This window comes from Pipistrellus kuhlii, unplaced genomic scaffold (genome assembly GCF_014108245.1).
Source record: "Pipistrellus kuhlii isolate mPipKuh1 unplaced genomic scaffold, mPipKuh1.p scaffold_m20_p_17, whole genome shotgun sequence".
Lineage (NCBI taxonomy): Eukaryota > Metazoa > Chordata > Mammalia > Chiroptera > Vespertilionidae > Pipistrellus > Pipistrellus kuhlii.
Window position 1 is genome coordinate 339,039 of NW_023425482.1, and position 26,730 is coordinate 365,768.

Here is a 26,730-nt window from a genome sequence, read left to right on the forward strand (position 1 = left end):
ATTAATATGCAAATTGACCATCACTCCAACACACAAGATAGCTGCCCCCATGTGAATGTAAGATGGCCAGTAGGGGAGGGCTATTGGGAGGGACCAGGTCTGCAAGGGAGGGCAGTTGTGAGTGATCGGGCCAGTAGAGGAGAGCAGTTGGGGGGGGGGGGAGCAGGCCTGCAAGGGAGGGCCGTTAGGGGCAATCAAGCCTTCAAGGGAGGGCAGTTGGGGGTGACTAGGCCTTCAGGGGAGAGTAGTTAGGGGCAAATAGGCCAGCAGGGGAGCAGTTAGGCATCAGTAAGGCTGGCAGGGGAGTGATTAGGGGGTGATCAGTCTGGCAGGCAGAAGCAGTTAGGGGCAATCAGGAAGGTAAGCAGGCGAGCAGTTGGGAGCCAGCAGTCCTGGATTGTTAGAGGGATGTCCCAGATGGGAGAATGTGCAGGCTGGGCTGAGGGACCCACCCACCCGTGCATGAATTTTGTGCACCAGGCCTCTAGTCTATCTATGCTAATTAGCTTGGACACCATAACAGTCACAATCACTGTATAAATTTTATCTTTCAATTTGTTTATGTGACGTATCATGTTTATTGATTTGAAAATATTGTAATACCATCCTTGCATTCCTGGGATAAATCCTACTTGGTCATGGTGTATGATCTTTCTGATGTACTGCTGGATTCGATTTGCTAGAATTTTGTTGAGGATTTTGGCATCTATATTCATAAGAGATATTGGCCTGTAATCCTCTTTCATTGTGTTATCTTTATCTTGTTTTGGCATAGAAGGAGCTTGGAAGTGTTTCTTCCTCTTGAATTATTTTGAATAGTCTGAGGAGGATAGGTTTTAGTTTTTTCTTGAATGTTTGGTAAAACTGCATGGTGAAGCTGTCTTCCCCTGGGCTTTTGTTTGCTGGAAGCTTTTTGATGACTTCAATTTCTTTCATAGTTATCAGCCTATTGAGATTTTTAGAATCTTTCTGAGTTAGTTTTGGAAGGTTGTATTTTTCTAGGAATGTCTCCATTTCCTTCAGATTGTGAAGTTTGTTACAATAGAGCTGTTCATAGTATTTTTTTAAAATAATCCTTTGTGTTTCTGTGGGGTCTATTGTTATTTCATCTCTTCATTTTTTATTTTGTTTACTTGGGTCCTCTCTCTCTCTGCTTCTTGGTGAGCCTGGCTAGAGCTTCATCAATCTTGTTTATCCTTTCAAAGAACCAGTTCTTGGTTTTGTTGATCTTTTGTGGTTTTTTTTTTTTTTTTTTTTTTTTTTTTTTTTTTTTTTGTCTTTATGTCAATAACTTCTGCTCCGATCTGTATTATGTCCTTCTTTCTGCTCACTGTGGGCTTTTCTTGTTGCTCTCTTTCTAATTCTTTGAGTTGTTGAGTTAGATGATTCATTACCATTTTTTCTTGTTTTTTGAGGTAGGCCTGTAGAGCTATAAACTTCCCTCAGTATTGATTTCATTGTGTCCCATAGCATTTGCATTGCTATGTTATTATAATTAGTCTCCAGGATGTTTTTAATTTCTTCTTTGATCTCGTTGATCACCCAATCATTATTTAATAGTATGCTATTCAGATTCCAAGTGTTTGAGTTTTTTGGGATGTTTTTATTATAGTTTATTTATAATATTATGCCATTATGATCTGAAAAAATGTTTGATATGATTTTAATCTTTTTTAATTTGGGGAGACTTTGTTTGTGACCCAATATGTGGTCTATTTTTGAAAATCTCCCATGTGCACTTGAGAAGAATGTATATTCTGTGGCTTTGGGGTGAAATGCTCTGAAGATGTCAATTAAGTCCATTTGATCTATTGCATCACTTAGAATTGCTGTTTCTTTGCTGATTTTTTTGTTTAGTGGATTTATCCAGTGATGTCAGTGGTGTATTACAGTCTCCTACTATGATTGTATTGTTTTCCATCTCTCCCTTGATATCTTTCAGAACATTTTTTATGTATTCAGGTGCTCCTGCATTGGGTGCATATATGTTTACTAGAGTTATAACTTCTTGTTGAATTGCTCCCTTTAGTATTATGTAGTAGCCTTCCTTATCTCTTGTTACGGACTTTACTTTGAGGTCTATTTTATCAGCAATGATTATCACAACCATAGCTTTGTTCTCATTTCCATTTGCCTAAAAAATATTTTTCCATGACTTTACTCTCAGTCTGTGTGAATGCTTTGCTCTGAGGTGGGTCTCTTGTAGACAGCAAATATATGTGTCATGTTTTCTTATCCATTCAGCTACCCTATGTCTTTTGATTGGTGCATTTAATTCATTTAATGTTATTATTAACACATACATGTTTGTTGACATAATTTTCCTTAGTGTTTGTGTTTCTTTTTTACTTTCTCTTTCTTCCTTTTACAGCAGTTTCTTTAGCATTTCTTGTATTGCTGGCTTCTTATAGTGATAAACATCTTAGCCCTTTTTGGTCTGTGAAACTCCAGATTCCCCCTTCAATTTTGAATGATTGCCTTGCTGGGTATAGTATTCTTGGATTCAGCCCTTTGCTTTGCATCACTTTATATATTTCATTCCATTCCCTTCTGGCCTGGTATGTTTCTGTTGAGAAATCAGTTGATATTCTAATAGCCAATCCCTTGTAGGTAATTTTCTTTCTCTCTCTGACAGCCTTTAAGATTCTTACTTTGTTGTTAGTGTTTGCCAATTTAATGATGATGCTTCTTTATATATTATAGTATCTCAATTGGCCCTCAAAGGTCAGTGGAGACACTGGGACATGCTTAAGCCATTTTACAGACCAGGAAACTGAGGCTAATTCCAGTTGGCTGCTGAACATGACTCAGTGTGCTGGGAGCCCTCACAGCCATGCTCTCTGCCCTTCCTAAGGGGCAGCCACCTGGCAAGCAGAACAAACCTTCCCCATCAGGCTTTCATGCTTTGTTCTCAAGCACCTCTTCATCCAGGATGCCCCATTCTTTACTTCCCTCCCTTCTCTGGAGTAGGTGGTGGCTTCCATGGGATTTCTGAGGGGCAGGACAGGCTAGGGCTTGCTTTTAAAAGGGCCAAAGCAGAAGCAGGAGTCGCTGCCTGTCAAGTGCAGCTGGGGTGAAGGTGGGTTAGCGCTGGGAGCTTTTGCTGCAGCAGTCGGGTATCCCACAGTGCACCACCCCTCAACCCCTGCCTCAGTCTCCGGGTCAGTGCCCCTCCACCCGGCATCCTTCCACCTTGTTACCCATCCTTCCACCTTGTTCCCCATTAGTACTACCCATGTCTTGGGACAAATACAAAATCTTCCTCTCCGTGGGTGAGGAAGATCCCTGCCTGCTGGCCCTCTGCCCTGGCCCGAGCCTCCTCTGGTACACTCTCCCTTGTTGCCCTCTTGGCCAGCTGCTTTGCTGAAGCTGTGGCTCTTGCCTAGGAGCCCCTCAGGCAGCCCCACAGTGAGACCTTTCGCAGACACTTGCAGGTGCTAGGTCTCCACCTTCACCTGCGTCACCTCCTTTCTTACACATTTGGCCTTCATCCATCCCTCTCTCCTGCAGTGCTTGCTCTCCAGGCCCCAAAGAAAAGGACCAAGGCCAAGAAGGGTAAAGCCTAAAGGAAGTGAGTCTTGAACCCCCATATCCCATTCTCTGGATTTCCTCCTGCACCTCCTCTCTGTTTCATATCTTGAATAGGTACTGGGCTTCAGGCACCCTGCAGCCCAGCCATGGAGGCCTGGTAGAGATGGTCTCTGAAGCTGTGGACCTGTGGCAACAGGCTTGGCCTGTGTCTCAACAACCCCATGCCTGCTGTGGAGGGCTGTTGGAAGAGGACCAGAGCCAGTCCATCATTAACTCCGCAACTCTAAAGGAGGCATGACAGGATCCTGCCCCCATCGCTATGGCCCTATCCCCCCTCCCGCCACTGTGGCCTTGTGTTCTGCACAGAATACAAAAAGACCACAAACAGCCTCAGCAGTCTTGATAAAAACTGTCAGTAAGGTGGGAATAGAAGGATCATACCTCAACATAATAAAATCCATATATGACAAACCACAGCCAACATCATACACAATGGGCAAAAAACTAAAAACATTTCCCCTAAAAACAGGAACAAGACAGGGATAGCCACTCTCACTACTCCTGTTCAACACAGTGCTAGAAGTACTAGCCATTGCAATCAGATAAGAAAAAGAAATAAAAGGCATCCAAATTGTAAAAGAAGAAGTAAAATTCTCCTTATTCGCAGATGACATGATATTCTATATAGAAAACCCTAAAGACTCCATCAAAATTATTAGACTTAATAAATGAATTTGGTAATATAGCAGGATACAAAATTAATGCCAAGAAATCTGTGGCATTTCTATATACCAATAATTAACTTACAGAAAGAGAGACTAAAAAAGAAATCCCATTCACCATCGCACCAAAAAAATAAAAATAAAATAAGATACCTAGGAATAAACTTAACTAGGGAAGTAAAAGACCTATATGGGAAAAAGTACATAACACTGAAAAAAGAAATAGAGGAAGACATAAACAGATGGAAGAACATACCATGTTCATGGATTGATAGAATCAACATAATCAAAATGTCCATACTACCCAAAGCAATATATAAATTCAATGCACTTCCCATTAAAATACCAACAACAGACCTAGAACTAACTTTCTAAAAATTTATCTGAAATTAAAAAAAAGATCCTGAATAGCTTCGGCAATTCTGAGAAAGAAGAACAAAGTAGGTGGGATCTCAATACCAGTTACCAAGCTGTATTACAAAGCCCCTGTTCTAAAAACAGTCTGGAACTGGCACAAGAACAGATATATAGACCAATGGAATAGAATAGAGAACCCAGAAATTGATCCAAATCACTATGTTCAATTAATATTTGACAAAAGAGGCACAAACATTCAATGGAGTCAGGCAGTCTCTTCAACAAATGGTGATGGGAAAACTGGACAGATACATGCAAAAAATAAAACTAGATCACCAACTTACACCATACACAAAAATAAACTCAAAATGGATAAAAGACTTAAACATAAGATGGTAAACCATGAAAATACTAGAGGAATCAACAGGCAGCAAAATATTAAACATATGCTGAAAGAACTCGTTCACTGATACTACTCCTAGGGCAATGGAAGCTAAAGTGAAAATAAACAAATGGGATTACATCAAAATAAAAAGCTTTTGCACAGCAAAGGAAACCATCAATAAAACAACAGGAAAGCCCACTGCCTGGGAGAACATATTCACCAATGATATCAACAATAAGGGTTTAAGCTCCAACATTTACAGGGAATTCATGCAGCTTAACAAAAAGAACATAAACAACCCAATCAAAAAAAATAGGCAACTGATCTAAATAGACACTTTTCGAAATAAGACAGAAGGATGGCCAAGACACATATGAAAACCTGCTCAAAGTCACTTATCTTAAGAGAGATGCAAATTAAAACAACAATGTGGTACCATCTCACACCTATCAGAATGGCTATCATCAACAAATCAACAAATGACAAGTGCTGGAGAGGATGCTGAGAAAAAGGAACCCTTGTGCACTGCTGGTGAGAATGCAGACTGGTGCAGCCACTATGAAAAACAGTATGAACTTTCCTCAATAAAACAAAAATGGAACTCCCATTTGACCTAGTGACTCCACTTCTAGGAATATAACCCACAAAACTAGAAGCACAAATCAGAAAGGATATATGCACCTCTATGTTCATTGCAGCACAGTTCACCATAGCTAATATCTGGAAACAGCCTAAGTGCCCATCAGCAGATGAGTGGATTAAAAAACTATGGTACATCAACACAATGGAATACTATGTTTCGGTAAAGAAGAAGTTCTTATCATTTGCAACAGCATGGATGGAATTGGAGAGCATTATGTTAAGCAAAATTAGCCAGGCAGAGAAAGATAAACATCACATGATCTCACTCATTTGTGGAATATAATGAACAATATAAACTGATGAACAAAAATAGATCCAGAGACAGAAACATCAATCAAACTGTCAAACCTCAGGGAAGGTGGGGGTTGATGGGAGTTAGGGGGAGAGACCAACAGAGTGACTGTGTGCATGCATATGGGCCTAATCAATGGACACAGACAACCGGGGGATGGGACATGAGTGGGGGTGGGGATAATGGGGGAATAGGGACATATATGTAAAAAATAAAATAATAAATAAAAATTTTATAAGAAAAATTATATGTTAAATCTAATCTATACAAGTGGTCACCATAACCGTAAGAGAAATTCTTTCATGTGACACAGTTTTTTAAATGAAACTCTCTAGCCTGAAAATTATCATGGAAGGAAATAAAGAGAGGTTTCCTTCAAAAGTCATAAGGATTGTAATTGAAAGTCAATATATTTGGCCTCTTGAACTAAAGTAAATAATTTGTGTGTTTGCCTCCCTAACAAAGTTTATATAAAGTTACAAAAAGAAGTTAACATCCAGTTTGAAATTGAATTGCCAGGGCCCACACCAAAGAATATCTTTACATGATATTATCCTACAAGGTCATTATAATTTTTGATATTTTACAATAGCATATTATTACCCCCTGAAAAAAACTTACAAACTAATTCTCTGAATGTTTGGCAGTAATTTAAAAAAGGACATGAAAGGATTTAATCCCTTTCAGAAGGAATTAAGGCACTGGGAAGGCACTGGAGCATTCCTTATTGTCCCTTCTTGCCCTTTTGGCCAAGAGAAACCATCCTTTTACAATCAAATTGTCCACAGCTGTTGCTTGAGCTTTCTGTTCATGCTGAGGTTGAAGCCTCCTGGTGGCTGGTACCATGAATCTGTCTCTCACCCAATGGTGTGAACTGGGCCCTCCCTGGAGAAGAAACCTGAGTCCTCCGAGATATGTGATCAGTGCTAGAGCCCGCCAACAGGCGAGGGGATCCCAAAACAGAAGCTGGGCAAAGAGGCTATGGGGGCAGAGGCTACCAAGGAAACAGAACTGAACCTCAAATCACCCTTCTTGGCCCCAGAAGATGGCTGGTTAGCCAGAGACAGGTAAGATTCCCCAGAGAAGAAACAACATAAGACAGACACAGTCTCAGAGGGGCCATCAGGAGAGAACATGGAGATCAACAGAGGTGAGGCACAGACCCTCACCTCCCAACCTTGCAGGGACCTGAACCCTCACCCCTTCGGAGAGAGGTCCCCTGCCCCTATAGCTGTTTTGCTGCCCACGCCCAGCTCAGATCGAGACCCAGGTAACAGACAGAGATTTGGTCAACAGCAGCTGCCCTATATCTAAATCCAGCATAGCACCAGGAATGCTCAGGACCTACTCAAGAATGCAATTAATCCTTTCCACTAATATTTATGGGGTAAACTAAGATTGTTGTTAGAGTATTAAATTTGACAGTAAAAGAGTAATCAAGTTTTCAGGTTAATTTAAATTGGTTAATAGAAATAAGTGGACATCCAGATAATTTAAGTGTATTGGATAAAAAGCTGTTCCAAAAATATTAACTAAAATTTCTATTGCTAGTGCTTCTCACATTAAAATTGCTTAACATGAAATGAACCTAAAGCAGTCTTATTTTTGTGCAAAAACTTAAAATTTAAAGTTATCAAGACTGCATTACAAAATTTACAAAAGCATCCATTAAAAAAGAGAGAGAGAGAGAGATAGTAGGGTAATATCATGTAAGGAAAAATATCCTATAAGTAAATTACATCTAGAAAAATTTTACTATAGAAAATTAATTTTCATTTATAATGCTTACACCAAGACACCCATGAAAATCATACATGGTGTCAAAATAAGCCAAAGGAAAAACATTTGGGCAAAAAATAAAAAGGATCCCAAGTCAATTTTATAGAAAAGATTCCTTGATTAACTTTTGGTCGAGAATATGTTTGTATATTTTTAGAAAACTACTTCAAGACCATGGGGATTCCTGCAACAGAAAAGAGTTGTCAGGTCTGCTCTAACTACGAAGACAAGAGGAGAAACAATCCAGAAATGGAAGACACTAATGAAGCCTGGCCCAGAACCAAACCAGAGAGGGTCGGACCTGCATTGCCACCATCTGTCCATCATCCAGATATCATTGCTAACATGTACACATAAGGAATTATTTGACATTGAAACGGCCTCAGAACTGTTGGACATTGAAATTGGAACTCAAACGTTTTTTGTTATTATATGTTTATTTCTAGTCTACAGTTGCAAGATTTTTCAAAGAAAAGAAACGGGGGAAAATAGTTATAAAGAACCATTGAACAGATTGTCAAACTATAGCAGGAAGGCAAGGGAGGTTGGGCGGAAGGGGCTATAAAAGGTCAACGGAAGGACTTATATGCATGCATATAAACATAACCAATGAATAGAAGACACGGTGGTGGGTGCAGGTGAAGGCACATGTGGGGGGCAGGGGAGGCTGAGGGGAGGTCAAGGGGGGGAAAGGAGATATATGTACTACTATGTGTAATGCTTCAAACAATAATATATAGATGATAGATTAGATAGATAGATAGATATATAGATAGATAGATGTGTAGCACATTTATACAATGGAATATGATGTGGTTACAAAAAGAAAGAATCTCTTACCCTTTGCAAAAGCATGGATGAACTAAAGATTATTATGCTAAGTGAAAAAAGCCAGATAGAGAAAGACAAATATCATAGAATCTCAGTTATATGTGGAATCTAATGAATGAAATAAACTGATGAACAAAATAGTTCCAGAGGTATGGATGCATGGAACAGATTGACAGATGGCAGAGGGGAGGGGAGTGGCAGGAACAGGAAGAAATCTACCAATGAACATATATGCATAACCCATGAACACAGACAATATGTATGAAGACATTGGGTGGGGCAGGGGCTGGAGGGGAGCAATGTGGAGGGAAATGGGAAACATCTATAATACTGTCAACTATAAAAATAAATAAGTAAATAAATAAAAAGCATGCATATTAAATTATAAAATAAACTGAATGAAAGGCCTTATTTTAATTTATATTTCATACAAGTACTTCTTCTTGAGAGTCTATAATACTTGAGAGAATAGATTGCCTGGGTTCATATTTTGCCTTTGCCATATTCCATTTGTGTGGTCTTGGACAAGTCCCTTGCTTTATTTTCATCTATTAAAAAAGGATAATAACAGTGTCCGTCTTACACAATTGTTGTGAAGGTTATTAATTTATATTTATAAATAAACTTTGCCTACAACACATGTACTAAGCACTATATATATATATTTCATTAGTTACTATTTATTGTTATTGCTATTTTGTTGAGAGAAAAGTAAGAAGCTTCCTGAGACATTTATTGTTATTAGGGTATTCATACAATATTAAGTGCAAAGTTCTTGGATATTTAACTTTCAGTCATAAAAGTAGGTAAAAATGAATATGTTTGTTTAATAACAAAAGGAATACATTCTTCTGAATTGTAAATAATCATAAATAGATGCAACTTACCACTACAAAAATTATGTATTCTTTTAATAGCCAGAGGAAAAAAAAAAAACAAGAATCAAAGTGTAGCTATTTTCCTGATAAGTATATCAACAAATAACAAAATACATATAACAATTCTAAGTTCAAATACGAAGTGAAGCCTGATTTCTTTTACACTTATGAAGCTCTTTTACACCCAGATTTCAAATCTAGTCTCCTCATCATTTAGGAAGACCTGAGGGCCACTTAAGTATGGGAAAGATGAATATACTTAATGAAGGTGCTACCGTCCAAACAAGTAAAACAAGCATGTCAAATTCAAAGGCTAAGATGGGCCAAATTAACAAGGTTTAAGTTTATGTGGGCCACAAAACAACAAAAATTTTAGGTCTATTTCGATAGAGACATGCTGAATACAAAGGGCTGAAATAAATGAGTAATTGTTAACATTAAATAATAGAACATTTTAATAAAAATTAATATTTTTTCTTGAACATTAACTTATTAGACACTGAATAACTGCACAAATTAATAAGTGTAATCCAAATAAACCTGTTTTTTCTTGTTCTCTGAAAGCAAAATATTTCCTGTTGTGCACACCAAACAATTCAGTACAAGACTAAATGACATGGCAATCGACTGCTAAAATATTCACTGCTACTATTAGTGGAAAGGAATGATGCACCTATGTATAAGGCGCATAAGGGAAATGAATGCAATATGATTATAGTAATCAGTAATTAGCGAACATTGTAGTTTGTTATTAATAATTATGTATAACAGGATACTGTAAAAATTAAGTTATTAAAGCATTTCTTACATACTATTATGTTGGCTGGGCCACAAAAATATTCATTGTGGGGCGCATGCAGCCTGCAGGCCACGAGTTTGAAATGCTTGAAGTAAAAGGTCAAACCATTCCCTTGAGAACAGGGAACAGAAATTGAGATAATTTGTTGAAAGATATTGCTCAAATTTCCAAAAAAGAAAGCTGGCAGAGGATCCAAGATGGCTGCTCGGGTAGACACCTAACCGCAGCAGCACACAACAATTTCAATGGAATACAACTAAAATGTAGAGTGGACATCGCCCAGAGCTACAGGTAGTCGACTGACTGAAAACTCTACAACAAGAAGAAAAGAGAAAACCAGAAGGAAAATCAGAGTAGCTGAAAAAAAGCCTAAGGTACTGAGACATGCTGCGCGCTCGCTCGCACGCACGCGCGCGGAAAGTTTGCAGCTGGAGAGGAGGAGAGGGCTGGGTGCTGCCTGGCGTTCCCTAGCAGGAAGGAAATAAAACCGCCAGCCTGGGCTGAACCCCCGAACCGGCAGCGCTGAGCCCCAGATATGAGCCAGACCCTGGGGACCCAGGCTCCGGCGGGGGAGACGGGGCTGGAGGCGGAACCCCAAGCAAGCAGCGAAAAGCAGGGCCCCCAGAGTCGCGCGCACATTGCACACAGAGGACTGAATGTTGACTCTGATGCTGGATTACCCTAGCCTGAAGAAACAAAGCCTCCGGCGGCGCTGAGCCTCAGTCCAGACTGCTCTGAACCCCAGTCCTGGACCAGACCCTGGGGACCCAGGCTCGGGCAGGGGGAGATGGGGCTGTGAGGCGGAATCCCAGAGGAGTGGTGAAAAGCGGAGCCCCCAGAGTCGCACACACTGCGCACAGAAGACAGTCTGTTGACTCTGATCCTAGACTCCCCTAGCAGGAAGGAGAGAAAAAAAAGCTCCATACTGGAGGAATGCGACAGGGAGCAGGAGCCCCTGCAGGACACCAGCCAGCCGGGCGCCAGCAGGAAGCCAGGCGACGGGGCCCCCGGGTGGGGGGGTGCCCCTGAGCCTTCGACCTCTGAGCGCAGGCAACGGAGCCAAGGCCGGGGGCTGCTTCCTGGGTGGCATCGACCCTAGCAACAGGCTGAAGCAGCACAGGAGCCCGCGGAGAACAAAGGGGTGCCACAGGCCAACCTGCTGAGCTCCCAGGACAAGGAGGAAGAAACCAAAGTACTCAATGTGAAGAAATCAAGTGAGAGCAAAAGATAGTAAAATTACTTAAGAAAGAATACAAAGAAGATCTTGAAAAATCAAAGACTAAGTCAGAACTCAACTCACCAGCCAACATTCCAACATAAATGAGGTGTTTTTTTTTAAAAAAAAAAAAAAAAAAAAAAAGGACAGAAGCGGTGGCCAGGTCTAGAGTGCCTAGGCACAAAGCAGTGGCAACTGGGCCCGGAGCAGCAACGGCCAGGCCCCAGAGCAGCAGCAGCCAGAACCAGAGCAACAGCAGCCAGACCTGGGGCAATGGCAGCCAGGCCTGAGGCGGAGACAGCCAAGCCCAGGGTGGCCAGTCCAGGAACACCCAGACCCGGAGTGGCCAGGCCCGAAGAAGCCAGGCCCAGAACAGCAGTAGCCAAGCCTGGAGCATCCAGGCTGGGAGCGGCCAGACTCGGAGCGGCCGAGCCCAGGGCAGCTGGGCCCAGAGCAGCCAGGTCTGGTGTGGCCAGGCCTGGAGCAGCAGCTGCCAGGCTGGGAGCAGCCAGGTCTGGAGCAGCCAGGTCTGGTGCAGCCAGGCCCGGAGCAGCAGCTGCCAGGCTGGGAGCGGCCAGGCCCGGAGCAGCCGGGTCGGGTGCGGCCAGGCCTGGAGCAGCAGCTGCCAGGCTGGGAGCGGCCAGGCCCGGAGCGCCAGGCCCGGAGTGGCCGGGCCCGGAGCAGCAGCAGCCAGGTCCAAAGCAACTAGGTCGGGAGCAGTGGTGACCAGACCCGGAGCAGCTGGTTGTGGAACGAACCAGAGCAACAGAGGCCAGGCCTGGAGCATCCAGGCCCGGAACAGCTCGCTCCTTGCCTGCCCCTGCCCCACGGCTGCCTCTCAGACATGGCTGGAAACTTTTGCGGGAACTTGAGGGTCTGCTGAATCAAGTGATGAAGGCTTAGATCTGGATGTGTTGAGTTAGTATAGGGCCGGGGTGTTGATCTGTGTTGATCTGTGAGTGCCTTGGGTGGGGCCTAGATGAGGCTGGTTGACCTATTTGGAAATGTCTTTTGTGTGAAATGTATCATTGGGCATGTGGTGGTATTATTGATATGAGAAAATGCTAAGTAACTGATTTACTATCTGAAAAGGGATTTACTATCGGGGAAAGGGAGGGAGGAAGAGACTGAACATAAACTGCACCTATGGATGAGGACAATGGGGGATGGGGAGGGGGCGGAGGGTGGGGTGGGAACCTGTGGAGGAGGAAGAAATGAGGAACCTTTGTAACAATATAAACAATAAAGATTGATTAAAAAAAAAAGAAAGAAAGCTGGCATTACAGAGAAGAATCTGTATTACTGGAGGCAGATAACCTTACCCAATGAGACTAAATTGCTGTAGTTCTCCAACATCACATCTCTATACAAGTCCCTCTGTTGCAAGTCCAGGTATTCCCACTCCTCCTGAGAGAAGACTATGGACACATCACTGAATATCACTGACCCCTGAAATGACAAAACATATAAAATAATTAAAATTAAAGAAATTTTATTTAAAGATGGAAGGAGAAAAGATGGAAGATAAACTGCAGAAAATGGACCAAGCAAGCAAATAGGCTTGGCTAGAACCCTGTGAGATAATGAGTTAGAAGCAGCATGGCTGTGTTCTTGAAGGATACTATTGCTACAGCTATAACTTCTTATATACTCTGGCATACCTTAATTATTGAGACATGTCTGGGAAAGAAACAAACAAACAATCAGTTTTCCAATTAAATTAAATATTGTATATAAGCCTTCTGCCTGCTATATGTCCCATTCATGAATTCTCAAGAAATGTGAGTCCTTCTATTTTTTTCTTTAAGAGAAGACTTTTACAAAATGTTCCTCTACAATATCTGTTAGAAAAGATCTAAATACAATTAAAGAATTTCTTCCAAGTTCATTGTTTAACCCAATCATAAGTGTTTTGCTATTAATGGCGATTCTTTAATAAACTTAAAATAAATTCATTGTCAATAGTTTATGCAAATGGATATATGAGACTTAATCTTCTTCCATACTTAAATATCTACACAAAATAGTCACGATCCTCAATTTTGAGAGTTACATGATCTTCTTAGCTACCATTATTTTTCCATCCCTTACTGTATGCATTTTTTGTTCCTGAGTTAGAAGTTACCAGTTACTGTAGAATCTGGATACTGGTGATCCAGATTCACAAAGATGAGCTTTCCAGACAAGCACATCCTATCCAACTACAAATGGAATTCTGTTCCTGGTGTACAACTCTTAAGAGATTCCCAGAGAAGATTCATTATCTCTGCATGCAAGACCCAACCACATTACTAGCCAGTCCTAAAAGCTTCAGAAAGTATGGGATCTTATGATATACTGAGGCTGAGGCCAACCAATAGCAATTCTCATATACTTAGAAAACTGAAGTATGGAAAAGGTCAGTTTTCCCAAGAGTAATCAAATGTGCCTATCCTCTCTTGTCATCTCACTAGATATGGTCAAACATTTCCCTCAAAAAATTTCATTTCTGCTCCATAGCATCTCTTAGCAGGAGAATGAGCAAATATAGTGATGCTGAATGATTTGTTCAATTAATACATAAACAATAACTGGAAAAAAAGAGGACTCATGGGATAGGTATTACACTATTTAGCCTCATCCCTCACTGATTTTGGAGGAAATGAAAGAAGGTTCTTAAGTAGGCAGTTTTTGGATAAATATATGTTCATAGGATCTTAATATAACAGTATTTCTAGAAAGAGAAAGAAAAAGTAACTTACATGAGCCATAGTTTAGAAAGTCAAGAACTGGACAGTATTCCTTTGGGTTTACTTGCCTGGAGAATCAGAGTTCACAGAAACCAGAGCTAGGAGGAGGAAAAGGTGGCCATGAGATCATATAAGTCTCAGAAATCCCCCTTTAACCTCCCCAACACAAACACACATACTGTACACACGGAGATTTGAGGGAGTCTGGACTAATCTAATCCCTAGTCATAAATTCCAGGGCTGATAAAAGGCCACTTCCTCTAAAGCAGAATCTCTTTTAATGCTTGGATTCATTTGGTACGAAGAGACATTCATAAGGACCAACCCTGACAGTCATTACCACTATCAAACTGCTGTACTGGCAGCCCTGCCTGCCTGCTGCCAGAACTTCCAGAATCTTCTGGACTCCTCAATATTTTCAATCAGAAGCATCCACATTGCTTTCCTGAATGACTTCATCTTTCTTACAACAAAGGTAAAAAAAAAAAAAAAAGTTTTGGGTTCATGCTCCCAGCAGGTAGATAATAGCATATCTATTTATCAAGACTTTCGTGTAATTGGTTATATATATATATATATATATATATACACACACACACATTAATTATCCTCAGGATTACTATGCAATATAGTAATTATCCTATCTATGCAGTGAATCAGAAAATTCACACTAGAAGAAGTAAAATCGCTTGTAGAAATTCAGTTAGTAAGTAGCAAAGTTTATTTTTCTAAGCACAAAACCAGTTCTCATTCAACAGTAGCTCTTGCCTCAGAATTGCTAGTTCCAATTAGAGAAAGATGAGCATGTATGACTCACTAAAAAGTAGGAATACATCAAATCACCAAAGATATTAAATATCACGTCAAGATAATTGATGCTCATATCAGCAAGTTTGTGGTGAAATGAATATTCTAACCTACAAGGATGTAAATTTAAAAGCATGTACAAGAAATATTTAAACCATGTAAACTTTCTGACTCTGAAACTCTATTTTGGGATTGAAGAAAATAATTATATAGGGTGTCTCCCAAAAATGTATATACACTTTGCATAACTATTAAGGCATTGTTCTTTACAATACACTTTATTTTCAAAATTGAGCTATCAGCTGTTAAAGTGTGTATACATTTTTGGGAGACACCCTGTACATGTACATAAATATGCAAACCTGTTGACAAACATTATTTATAAAGCATCCATTAAGTGAAAAAAATTGCCATTTAAAAATGATGGTGTAGGTCTTTAATTGGAAAGATAAAAATGTTTACTAGTTATTGCAGAGTGAAGAATGCTGGTAACAACAGTTGTAGGTAGTGTGATTCAAAAAATTGCCATTTAAAAATGATGGTGTAGGTCTTTAATTGGAAAGATAAAAATGTTTACTAGTTATTGCAGAGTGAAGAATGCTGGTAACAACAGTTGTAGGTAGTGTGATTCTGTATGGCAGGGCACATACACAGACACACATGTATGTGCATTATATTCACTAAATGCTACACATTAGAAAATATTCAAGAAATGTAATCTTTAAAAAAAATAAAATGGGTATTATGACTATATTTGTAAAGTATACCTATATCAGCATATTGAGGTACTAACAGGTATCAAACATTAAGAAAAATCTATAGCCCAGCCAGTATGGCTCAGTGATTTAACATAAACACAGGAACCAAAAGATCCCAGATTCAATTCTGGGTCAGGGTCATGCCCATGTTGCTGGCTCAATCCCCAGGAGAGGGCATGCAGAAGGCAGCCCATTGATGATGTTTCTCTCATCAATCGTTCTATTCCCTCTCCCTTCCTCTCTTTCTAAAAGTCAATGAAAACATTTTTTTTTAAATAAAAATCTGCAAAAATTTTATTTATTTTAAATAAAAATCTGGAGAGAAACTAAGATGGTGGCATAAAGTAAACACCTAAATGCAGCCTATCACAACAATTTTAACATTACAACTGGAAAACAGAGCAAACATCACCCTGAACCACCAGAAGGCTGGCTGAGTGGAAGCTCTACAATCTAGGAAGGGAAAAGAAAGGACACTGAGCTTCAGGAGCTGTGGAGGTGCAAAGATCTGTGTGCGAGGAAAGAGTGGCCACCAAATACACTGCTGGCTTACTCGCGGTGCACAGAGAGGGGAGGTAGCTAATGCGCAGCTAGCTTTCTTGTTCAGGAGGAAAATAAAACCTCCCTATTGGACTGATAGCCAGCTCCAGGCAAGGAGAAATTAGACTGTCAGGCAGCGGGCAAAACTCTCTCAGAGGTGCATATGGCCAGCACCCATTACTGCAGAACTCAGAAATAGGACCCTCTTAGGGCAGGGCTGACGGGAAACAAAAGCTTGTCTGTGCCACCCCGAGACTCTGCCCCATCCAAGTGCAGCGCAGAAGCCCTCCCAGTGGCTAGCTTTCTTGATTGGGAGAAAAACAAAATCTCCCAACAGCCAACTCTGATCCAGGAAGAAACTGACTGTCAGGGAGCAGGCAAAACTCAAGAATAGCCTTCCCCCAAGGGATATGTGCGCCAGCAGCCAGTGTTGTGGGACTTGGCGAATAGGACCCTCTAAAGGCGGGGCTGATGGGAAACCAAAGCTGGCCTGTGCCACCCGGAGACTCTGCCCCATCCAAGATGAGCACAGAAGCCCTACTAGATGAGATACTGCTGATCCTCATAGCCAACTGGCTTGGAGATCAACTCCCCCCAGTGATACCAACAACAAGAAAGGCTTAACAACAAAACTGCACACACAGCCCAAAAAGGTAACTGGGAAGGCTGAGCTACTGGGCCCTGCTAAGACACCTAACACACAAAGCTACCCTACCAACTCAAGGAAGCAGCGAAAAGGCAGAGAAGAGGCAGGCCACAAAGGAAGGAAATGGAGGAAAGCAAAAGAATAGACATAGAGTTCAAAATCACAGTTATAAGGTTTTTCAAGAATTTCCTAGAAAAGGCCGATAAACTAAATGAGACCTTTGAGGATATGAAGAGGGATCAACTAGAAATAAAGCATACACTGACTGAAATAAAAAAATATTATACAGAGTCCTAAAAACAGACTGGAAGATCACAAGAATCAAGTCAAAGGTTTGGAACACAAAAAGCTAGAGGACACTTCTCTGCAGAAGCAAGAAGAGTAGAGAATACAGAAAGTTGAAGATAGTATAAGAAGCCTCTGGGACAACTTTAAGCAAACCAACATCAGAATTATGGGGGTCCCAGAAGAAGAGAGAGAGCAAGATACTGAAAACCTATTGGAAGAATGTGACAGAAAACTTCCCCCATCTGGTGAAAGAAATAGACTTACAAGTCCAGGAAGCACACAGAACCCCAAACAAAAGGAATCCAAAGAGGACAACACCAAGACACATTAGTTAAAATTCCAAGAGCAAAAGACAAAGAGAGAATATTAAAAGCAGCAAGAGAAAAGCAGTTAGTTACCTATAAGGGAGCACCCATACGATTATCAGCTGATTTCTCAATAGAAACTATGCAAGCCAGATGGGAATGACAAGAAACATTCAAAGTGGTGAAGATTACTCTACAATCAAGATTACTCTACCCAGCAAAGCTATCACTCAGAATTGAAGGCCAGATAAAGAACTTCACACACACACACACACACACACACACACACACAAAAAAAAAAAATAGCTAAAGAAGTTCATCACCACCAAACCAGAATTATATGGAATTCTGAAAAGTATCCTTTAAGAAGAGGAAGAAGATAAAGATAAAAATTATGAACAACAAATACGTAACTATCAACAAGTGAATCTAAAAAACAAGGAAATTTAAAAATCTGATGAACAGTATTAACTGGTGAATATAATAGAATCAGAGGTATAGAAAGGGAGTGGACTGATGATTCTCAGGTAAAAGGGGAGGGGGATGTGGGAAGAGACTGAACAAAAATTGTACACCTATGGATGACGACAGTGGGGGGTGGGGAAAGGGCAGAGGGTGGGGTAGGAACCTGGTGGAGGGAAGCAATGGAGAGAAAAAAAGAGGAAAATTGTAATAATCTGAACAATAAAGATTTATTAAAAATAAATAAATAAAAATATGCAAAAAATGTTATTTCAACATTAGAATACTTTTCTTTATTTATTGACTTGAGAGAGAGAGAGAGAGAGAGAGAGAGAGAGAGATTAATTTTTTGCTCCATCTATTTACGCATTAATTGGTTGACTCTTGTAAGTATGTATGTGCCCTAAACAGAAATCAAACCCACCACCTTGGTACTTCAGGACAACACTCTAACCAACTGAGCTACTCAGCCAGGGCCTCCATATTGTAATCTTAATTTTCTTTTTGCTTTCATTGCTTCATTTTATATGATCATATATACCCCTGAAACATATTTTTTAAATTTTACAAATAGGAAGCTTTTCTTCAAACAGGTAGACTTACTTTATTAAAATACCTTGAACTTGCCAAAGCCTGTTTGGCTCAGTGGTAGAGTGTCAGTCTGCAGACTGAAAGGTCCCAGGTTCGATTCCGGTCAAGGGCATGTGCATTGATTGCAGGCACATCCCCAGTAGGAGGCATGCAAGAGACAGCTGATCAATGACTCTCATCGATGCTTCTAACTATCTCTCTCCCTTCCTCTCTGTATAAAATCAATAAAATATATATATTTTTTAAATCATCACCTGAGGATTTGTTTATTGATTTTATTTTTTATTATTTATACTAATAAAAGGGTAGTATGCTAATTAGACCAGACATCCTTCCAGACGTCCTTCCAGACAAAGCTACAGTGGTGGGGGCTAACCAGAGTTGGTTAGGGGAGACCAGGCTAACAGGGGAGCAGTTACAGGGCAACCAGGCCTGCAGGGGGCAGTTAGGGGGTGACCAGGCTGGCAGGATGGCAATTAGGGGTGATCAGGCAGGCAGGCAGGCAGGCAGGCAAGTGATTAGGAGCCAGCTGTGCCAGATTGTGAGAGGGATGTCCTGGATTGAAAAGGGTACAGTCTTGGCTGAAGGACCATACCCCCCATGCATGAATTCTGTGCACTGGGCCTCTATTTTTTAATATATTTTAAAATTTATTTTAGAGACAGAAAGATAGAGATAACAATGATGAGAGAGAATCATCAATTGGCTACCTTCTGTATGCCCACACTGGGGATCGAGGACACAACTTGGGTATGTGCCTTGACCCAAAATCAAACCATGACCTCCTGGTTCACAGGTCGAAACTCAATCACTGAGCAGCATCAGCTGGGCTGTTTATTTATTTGAGAGAGAGAGAGAGAGAGGGAGAGAAACATCTATGTGAGAAACAACAATCAGTTGCCTCCCATTCGCACCTTGATCAGGGATTGAACCTGCAACCTTTGTGTACAGGATGATGCTCCAACCATTGAGCACTCCATCTGGGGCACCTCTCATAACTTCTTGATCTTGCTTCTGAACTTTTAATTTTAGCCATGATGCCTTCCAAAGAATAAATGAATCTTCCTGTTCTATTGATCTCACTTTGCATCAAAGTTATAAGAAAAACTGTGAATATATAAAACTTATTGTATAAATCCATTTACTTCCACAGAAACCCCATGGGTTTGGTTTTTATGTGTGGGGTGGAGTTTGGTAGAAAAATGATTATAACTTTTTATTTTTAATTACAATTGACATTCAACATTATTTTATACAAGAGGGCCGGTGTACTGATTTGTGCACTGGTGTGATCCCTCAGCCTAGCCTTTGCCCTCTCACAATCCGGGACCCCTTGGGGAATGTGAAATTGCTGCTCCTGCCTGCCTTTCCCATTTATCCCAGACCTGCTGCATTTGCCACAGCTTGACCCAGTCAGTCCTGTCAGGGGGAGGCTTGTGCTGCCTGCATCTAGCACCCATTGGTCAGCTGAGCATGATCCTGCTGTGGTAGCGCACTAACCTCCAGGGGGCAGCTCCTGTGTTGAGTGTCTGTCCCCTGGTGGTCAGTGCACATAACAGTGACCAGTCAACCAGTCGTTTGGTCACTTAAGCTTTTATATATATACTAAAGACTCAGTGCACAAAATTTGTGCATGGGGGCGGGTGTCTCTCAGCCCAGCCTGTACCCTCTCCAATATGGGGCCCCTCAAGGGATATCTGATGACCCAATTAGGCCTGATCCCAGTAGGCCTAATCCAGGACTTCTGGCTCCCAAGTGCTCCCTTGCCTGCCTTCTCACAATCCAGGACTGCTGGCTCCCAAGTGCTCCCTTGCCTGCCTTCATGATCACCCCCTAACCACTCCCCTGTCAGCCTTATTGATGCCTAACTACTCCCCTGCCAGACTGTTTGTTCCCAACTGCTCTCCCCTGCAGGCCTAGGTCCCCCACAACTGCCCTTACCTTCAGGCCGGGTCACGCCAACTTTCCTCCTCTACCAGCCTGGTCACCCCTAACTGCCCTTCTCTGCTGGTCACCCTCAACTGCTCTCCCCTGCAGGACTGATCCCCCCCACTGCCCTCCCCTGCCAGCCTGGTCACCCCCAACTGCCCTCCTCTGCAGGCCTGGTCACCCCCAAAGCCCTCCCCTGGTGGCCATATTGTGGTGGCCATCTTGTGTCCATATGGGGGCAGCCAACTTTGACCACATGGGGGCAGCCATCTTGTGTGCTAGAGTGATGGTCAATTTGCATATTACTCTTTGATTAGATAGCATTATTAATTATACTAGAGGCCCAGTGCAAGAAATTTGTGCATGGGATGGGGAAGGGGGACGGGAGGGCGAGGAGCGTTCCTCAGCCTGGCCTGCACTTCTCCAATCTAAGACCCCTCGGGTGATGTCTGACATCTGGCAGTAGAATATCCCTCTCTCAAACCATGACAACTGACTCCTAACCACTTGCCTGCTGATCGCCCCTAACTCCTCTGCCTGCCGGCCTGATCACCCCTACCTTGCCCATCTGATCACTCCCACCTTGTCCCCCTGCCAACCTGATCACCCCTACATTGCTCCCCTGTTGGCCTGATTGCCCCACCTTGCCCCCTTGCCAGCCTAAACACCCTTAACTTCTCTGCCTGATCACCTCTAACTTCCTCTGCCTTAGCCCTCACCACTATGGCTTTGTCCAGAAGAAAGTTGGACATCTGGAAGATAGCTGGTCAACCCAGTCTAATTAGCATATTACCCTCTTATTAGTATAGATAGATTATATAGGATAGGATTGCTTAAATTGGGGGGGGCGGGAAGCCTTTTTCAGCAGGAAGAAATGCTCTTGGCAGACATAATCCCTATATCTGGACTGATAGCCAGCCATATGCACTATACTGCCAAACTGGTCATTAAAAAATTGAATCAGCCGAAACCGGTTTGGCTCAGTGGATTAAGCATTGGTCTGCAGACTGAAAGGTCCCAGGTTCGATTCCGGTCAGGGACATGTACATTGGTTGCGGGCACATCCCCAGGAGGGGGTGTGCAGGAGGCAGCTGGTCGATGTTTCTCTCTCATCAATGTTTCTAGCTCTCTATCCCTCTCTCTTCCTCTCTATAAAAAATCAATAAAATATATATATTTTTCAAAAAATTGAATCAATTTCTTACACCATACATCAAACAACTTTTGCCCTTAAAACCCCTCCTCAGCCTTTACTTTAGGTTCTGCCTTCACAGTTTACCCAAAGTAGGTTCTGATTGGTCAGTTTCTATGCTAGTCAGCGTCAAAAGCTCCACCTCCTAGGCAGCCATTGGCTCCTTGCACTTTATCCAGATTTAGTTGATTGGTCAGTTTCTATGCCAGTCAGCATCAAAAGCCCCGCCTCCTAGGCAGCCATTGGCTCCTCGTAATTCACCCAGATTTGGTTCTGATTGGTCTGTTTTTATGCCAGTCGGTATCAAAAGCTCCACCTCTTAGGCAGTCATTGGCTCCTTGCAATTTACCCAGATTTTGGTTCTGATTAGTTGGTTTCTATGCCAGTCAACATCTCTTGGCCTGATCATAGATGCAGGGCTGATCAGCTGCGTTCCAGGCTACTGGAAAGTGGGCTTAACTGCTGGCCTCTGGGAGAGAGAGAGAGAGGCTTGGCTGCTGATCAGCCCTACCTCTCTCTCCAAGAAATCAGCAGCTCAGTCCACTCACCTGCTGCACACTCAGCCTAGTATTCAGTCAAGCCTTCAGTTGTTTTGGATATTAAAACCCTGGTTCTTTATATATAGAGAGATTCCCTATACTGTAGTAATTTATACTTCTTTTTCCTTTTTAATTTATACTTCTTAATCTCTTCAAATTTTCACCCAGCCTCACAAGGTTTTTTGTTGTTTTTGTTTGTTTGTTTGTTTTTTGTTTTTGTTTTAAATATATTTTATTGATTTTTTTACAGAGAGGAAGAGAGAGGGATAGAGAGTCAGAAACGTCAATGAGAGAGAAACACTGATCAGCTGCCTCCTGCACACTCCCCATTGGGGATGTGCCCACAGCCAATGTACATGCCCTTGACCAGAATCGAACCCAGGACCCTTCAGTCCGCAGGCCAACACTCTATCTACTGAGCCAAACCGGTTTCAGCCTCACAAGGTTTTGATATTATTTTATCACAATGTGCAGTGCATGCTAAAATCCGATATCTCCTTCTCAGGATCTTCCAAGCCATGCCATTTGACTTTTGTCTTCTTCTTTTTTTTTTTTCCCCCCCAAGAACTCAGCACATTCACTGATGCTTGTTCAAGTCCCTCAGGTCCTACAGTTTTCATAGTCTCACTTCTCACTTTTTTTTAGGGAAAGAAATCCCACCCAAAGCAAAACAGGCTATAGACAGTTCCCCTAAGACAAATGCTATGGTCAGTCAATATAGGATGTTGTTGGTTCCTTTGCCCTTCAAGTGTACCGAGAGGTCATTATCTACCTGGAAGAGTTTGTTTCTGAGCCACTGAGTTCCTCAAGTAGTTCCAGGCAGTTGAGCTGAAGGGCTGAAGGGTCCCAGCAGCTGGAAACCTGCAGGGGAGGGGCTTCAGCTAGAGTCAACTCACTTTTCCCCTGACTTCTTCAATGACCTTTCTCACACTTATCTTAGTCTTATTCCTATTGAGGTTTATCCACCTTCATAAATAGTAAGCAACTTAAGGATAGCAACCATGTCACTTAAGTCACTGTATTTCCCCCAAGTACTAGCACAAGATCTGGCATATTGTATGTTATACATACAACCTAGAGATTCTCAACCTAGAGATTCCATTTCTAGGAATTTATTCTTAGGAAATATTTGTAAAAGTATACAAAGCGATATATGTAAGGAAGTTTATCAAAGAACAATTTATAACCAAAAGTCAAAATACCTAATATAGGCAACAACCTAAATAATGTTCCTCTATATAATGGCATATTGTGAAATATTAATGATGATGATACTGGTTCATATTAATTAATGAAGGAAAATATCCACAATAAATTTCTAAGTATGACAGGCAGACTAAAAGTATACACAATGTTGGGAGGTGGCTGACTCTCATATATGAAAAACACAGGCTTTGTTATCAGGATCCAGGACATGAATCTAAGGTCTGGCAATTATCAACTTGGAAATGTTTGTTACTGGAAAGGGGACTTGGCCCTGAATGGGTTTGCCTATGGCCAGCCAGGAGTTTGTGGGTTCTTGACTCCGTGCAGGAAAATTTCCACAACATAAGTCCAGGAGAATTTTAGAGGATGTATATTAAAGCTGGGGACAGTGAAACAAGGAAGGGCTGAATCAATGAGCCAGGCTGGGCAGCTTTGACTCACTAAGAAGTTAGAGAAGCCCTTGCTTTGGCTCAGTAGGTAGAGCATTGAACCATGGGCTGAAGAGTCCCAGGTTTGGTTCTAGTAAAAGGCATGTACCTGGATTGCAGACTGGATCCTCAGCCCTGGTCAGGGTACATGTGGGAAGTAACCAATGGATGTTTCTCTTTTGCATGGATATTTCTCTCTGTGTGTGTCTCCCTCTTTTCCTTCTACTCTCTCTAACAATCAATGGGAAAGTGTCCTCAAGTGAGGATTCATAAAACAAAAAGTCATAGAAAAGGGGACCTTGGGGACAGGTTCAGGGGGGTTACCCAGGATGAACTGCTGCTGCCCATTGCTGTCCTGGTTGCAAGGCTTCTGGAGTTCCTTAGAGTGTAGGAAATGCATGGCTATGGGGGAAAGGTGAAGGAAGTAAGGGGTGTGCTCCTGGGAGGGAGAGCACATGTTGGGATTTTGGTTTTGAGGGCTCAGTGTATCAGGAGGATCTCAATAGACTATTCATCAATTTTATGCTGATATACCAAAATGAGTTTATTTTCCTAACTTCATTTGTTCTTGGCTATACTTGGCAAATGGCACTAATCGGATTTCTGCTGTCTGTCTCAAGGAGGGTGATTTAAGCTATTTACCCTCCCTCTGATTGTGGAGAAGTACAAACCATTTACTCTCAAGTGTCCCTGGCTTACAGAAGATAGAACTTACTAGAGGGCCACAAATGCTTAGCATCTAGATATTTTAGATAGCTGTAAACTGTTGTTTAACTATATGTCCCAGTTTCCCTATTCCACTTGTCCTGGCTTACTGGCCTGTCTCACTTTGGACATGTTATTTAATTTTCAATGCCTGTTTCTATCTAAACCACATGTGTCAAACACAAATCCGTCCCGCCAGGCCTTGCAATGTGGCCCGCACCGCGCTGTCATCACTGCACTCCACTGCGTTTCCATCACAATGACAGTTTATGACTGTTCAGTAAACCATTCGGCCCGCGATTTAGGCTGGATTTTAGATTTTGGCCCCTTCTCTGATTGAGTTCGACACCCCTAATCTAAACTATAGGGAGAAAAATAACAGTATCTATCTTTCAGGGATGTTGTTAATGCTAATACCCTATATAATAAATAAGTAAAATGCAAATTGACCATCATGCCTTCACAAAGATGGTCACTCTCATGTGGTCACAGGATGGCTGCCACAAGATGGTCAGCAGGGGAGGGAAGTTGTAGGCGATCAGGCCAGCAGGGGAGGGCAGTTAGGTGTGACCAGGCCTGCAGGGGAGGGAGGTTAGGGGTGACCAGGACTGCAGGGGAAGGCAGTTGGGGGCAATTGGGCCAGCAGAAGAGCAGTTAGTCATGGATCAGGCTGTCAGGCAAAAGCAGTTAGGGGCTATCAGGCAGGCAGGCAGGTGAGCGGTTAGGAGCCATCAGTCCTGAATTGTGAGAGGAACGTGTGACTGCCCCCACAGTATCAGGCCTACACCGCAGTCGGACATCCCCTAAGGGGTCCCAGATTGGAGAGGGTGCAGGCTGGGCTGAGCTGAGGCATATCTCCCCCCGCAACCTCCAGCAGTGCACAAATTTTGTGCACCAGGCCTCCTGTAATACATATAAAATACATATAGCCCAGGCCAGGTAGCTCAATTGGTTAGAGTATTGTCCTGATATGCCAAGCTTGTGAGTTTGATCCCTGTCAGGGTACATATAAGAATTAATCAAATGAATGCATACATAAGTGAAAAACAAATCAATCTCTCTTGTTCTCTCTCTAAACTCTAATAAAAGTCTTTCAAAGTAAAAATAAAATACATATAATAGATTATAAGCACTTAATAAAATAAAAAACATTACATGCTCCTTATTCTATTAAAGAAAATATCTTAAATAATATTTAAAATTTTTTGTTATATGTAATAATTTTCTATAGTAATTTTAATACTAGGATACCCATCTATTTTTGTCCTATAGTAAACTTTCTGAGATTTTCCAAGATTGCTCTTTTTTACAACAAATTTTAAAACTAGGCTTGAGAATATAATTTTTCTTAATTAATAATATTAGCCAAAAAAATGCACAAAAATCAAGAAACAGATCAAAGTTCCTCTTGCTCTCCATCCCTAGCATCTCCAAGAGATAGCATTTAGCATTATATAACTCAAGAAATTTTATTTGATAAGACATCATATTGAACATATCAATAGAAATATTTGACCAAGTTCTTCTGTATAATGTCTGAATATTTATCACTATTATCACTTTTTCTCCCATTATTGTAAATTTGTACTTAGACATAAACCTTGAACCAATAAAAAAATTTCTATTTCTAAAAGGATAACTTACTTGATAATTTGTTGTCATAGGTGTAAATTCTTGAAAGACTTGTCATATTAGAGGGGAACCATTGCACTTCCTTTTACTCTATACAAGCATAGAAATGTAATAAATTTTATGGCTGCACTGGGTTCTTTTTTCAAAGTGTTGGAGAGTCTTTATCTCCTTAAATAATCAATTTTTGTGATTCTATTTTGCAAAGTCAACAGGTACACAGGTGCACAGAAAAATATTTGGAAAAACAAACATCAAAATAGTAATATTCATTAATTCTGGATGGTGGGACTATGGACAATTTAAATGTTTTTTAAACGTTCTTAGGTATTGCCTTGACTGGTTTGGCTTGGTGGACAGGGCATTGGCCTGCAGACAGAAGGGTCCCAGAGTCAGTTCTGGTCAAGGGCACATGCTTGGGTTGTGGGCTCAATCTCCAGTAGGGGGCGTGAAGGAGGCAGCTAATCAATGATTTTCTCTTATTATTAATGCTCCTTTTTCCCTCTCCCTTCCTCTCTAAAATCAATAAAAATATATATTTTTT

General features: G+C 41.5%; 1 protein-coding gene across 4 annotated transcripts in view; it reads right to left on the reverse strand.

The window, feature by feature from the left end:
• Positions 1-26,730, reverse strand: part of ZFP82 (ZFP82 zinc finger protein) — an 85,460-nt gene that overhangs the window by 56,761 nt on the left and 1,969 nt on the right. For 2 of the 4 annotated variants that reach the window (XM_036440754.2, XM_036440751.2), the window contains exons 2-3: positions 14,174-14,259; positions 12,755-12,881 (exon numbers count right to left, since the gene is read on the reverse strand). In XM_036440754.2, coding sequence (XP_036296647.1) covers positions 12,755-12,881; positions 14,174-14,182 — 136 coding nt within the window. In that variant the 5' untranslated portion in view covers positions 14,183-14,259. The remainder of the gene's footprint in view (positions 1-12,754; positions 12,882-14,173; positions 14,260-26,730) is intronic. The other 2 variants (XM_045582481.1, XM_036440755.2) reach the window with 1 other exon arrangement.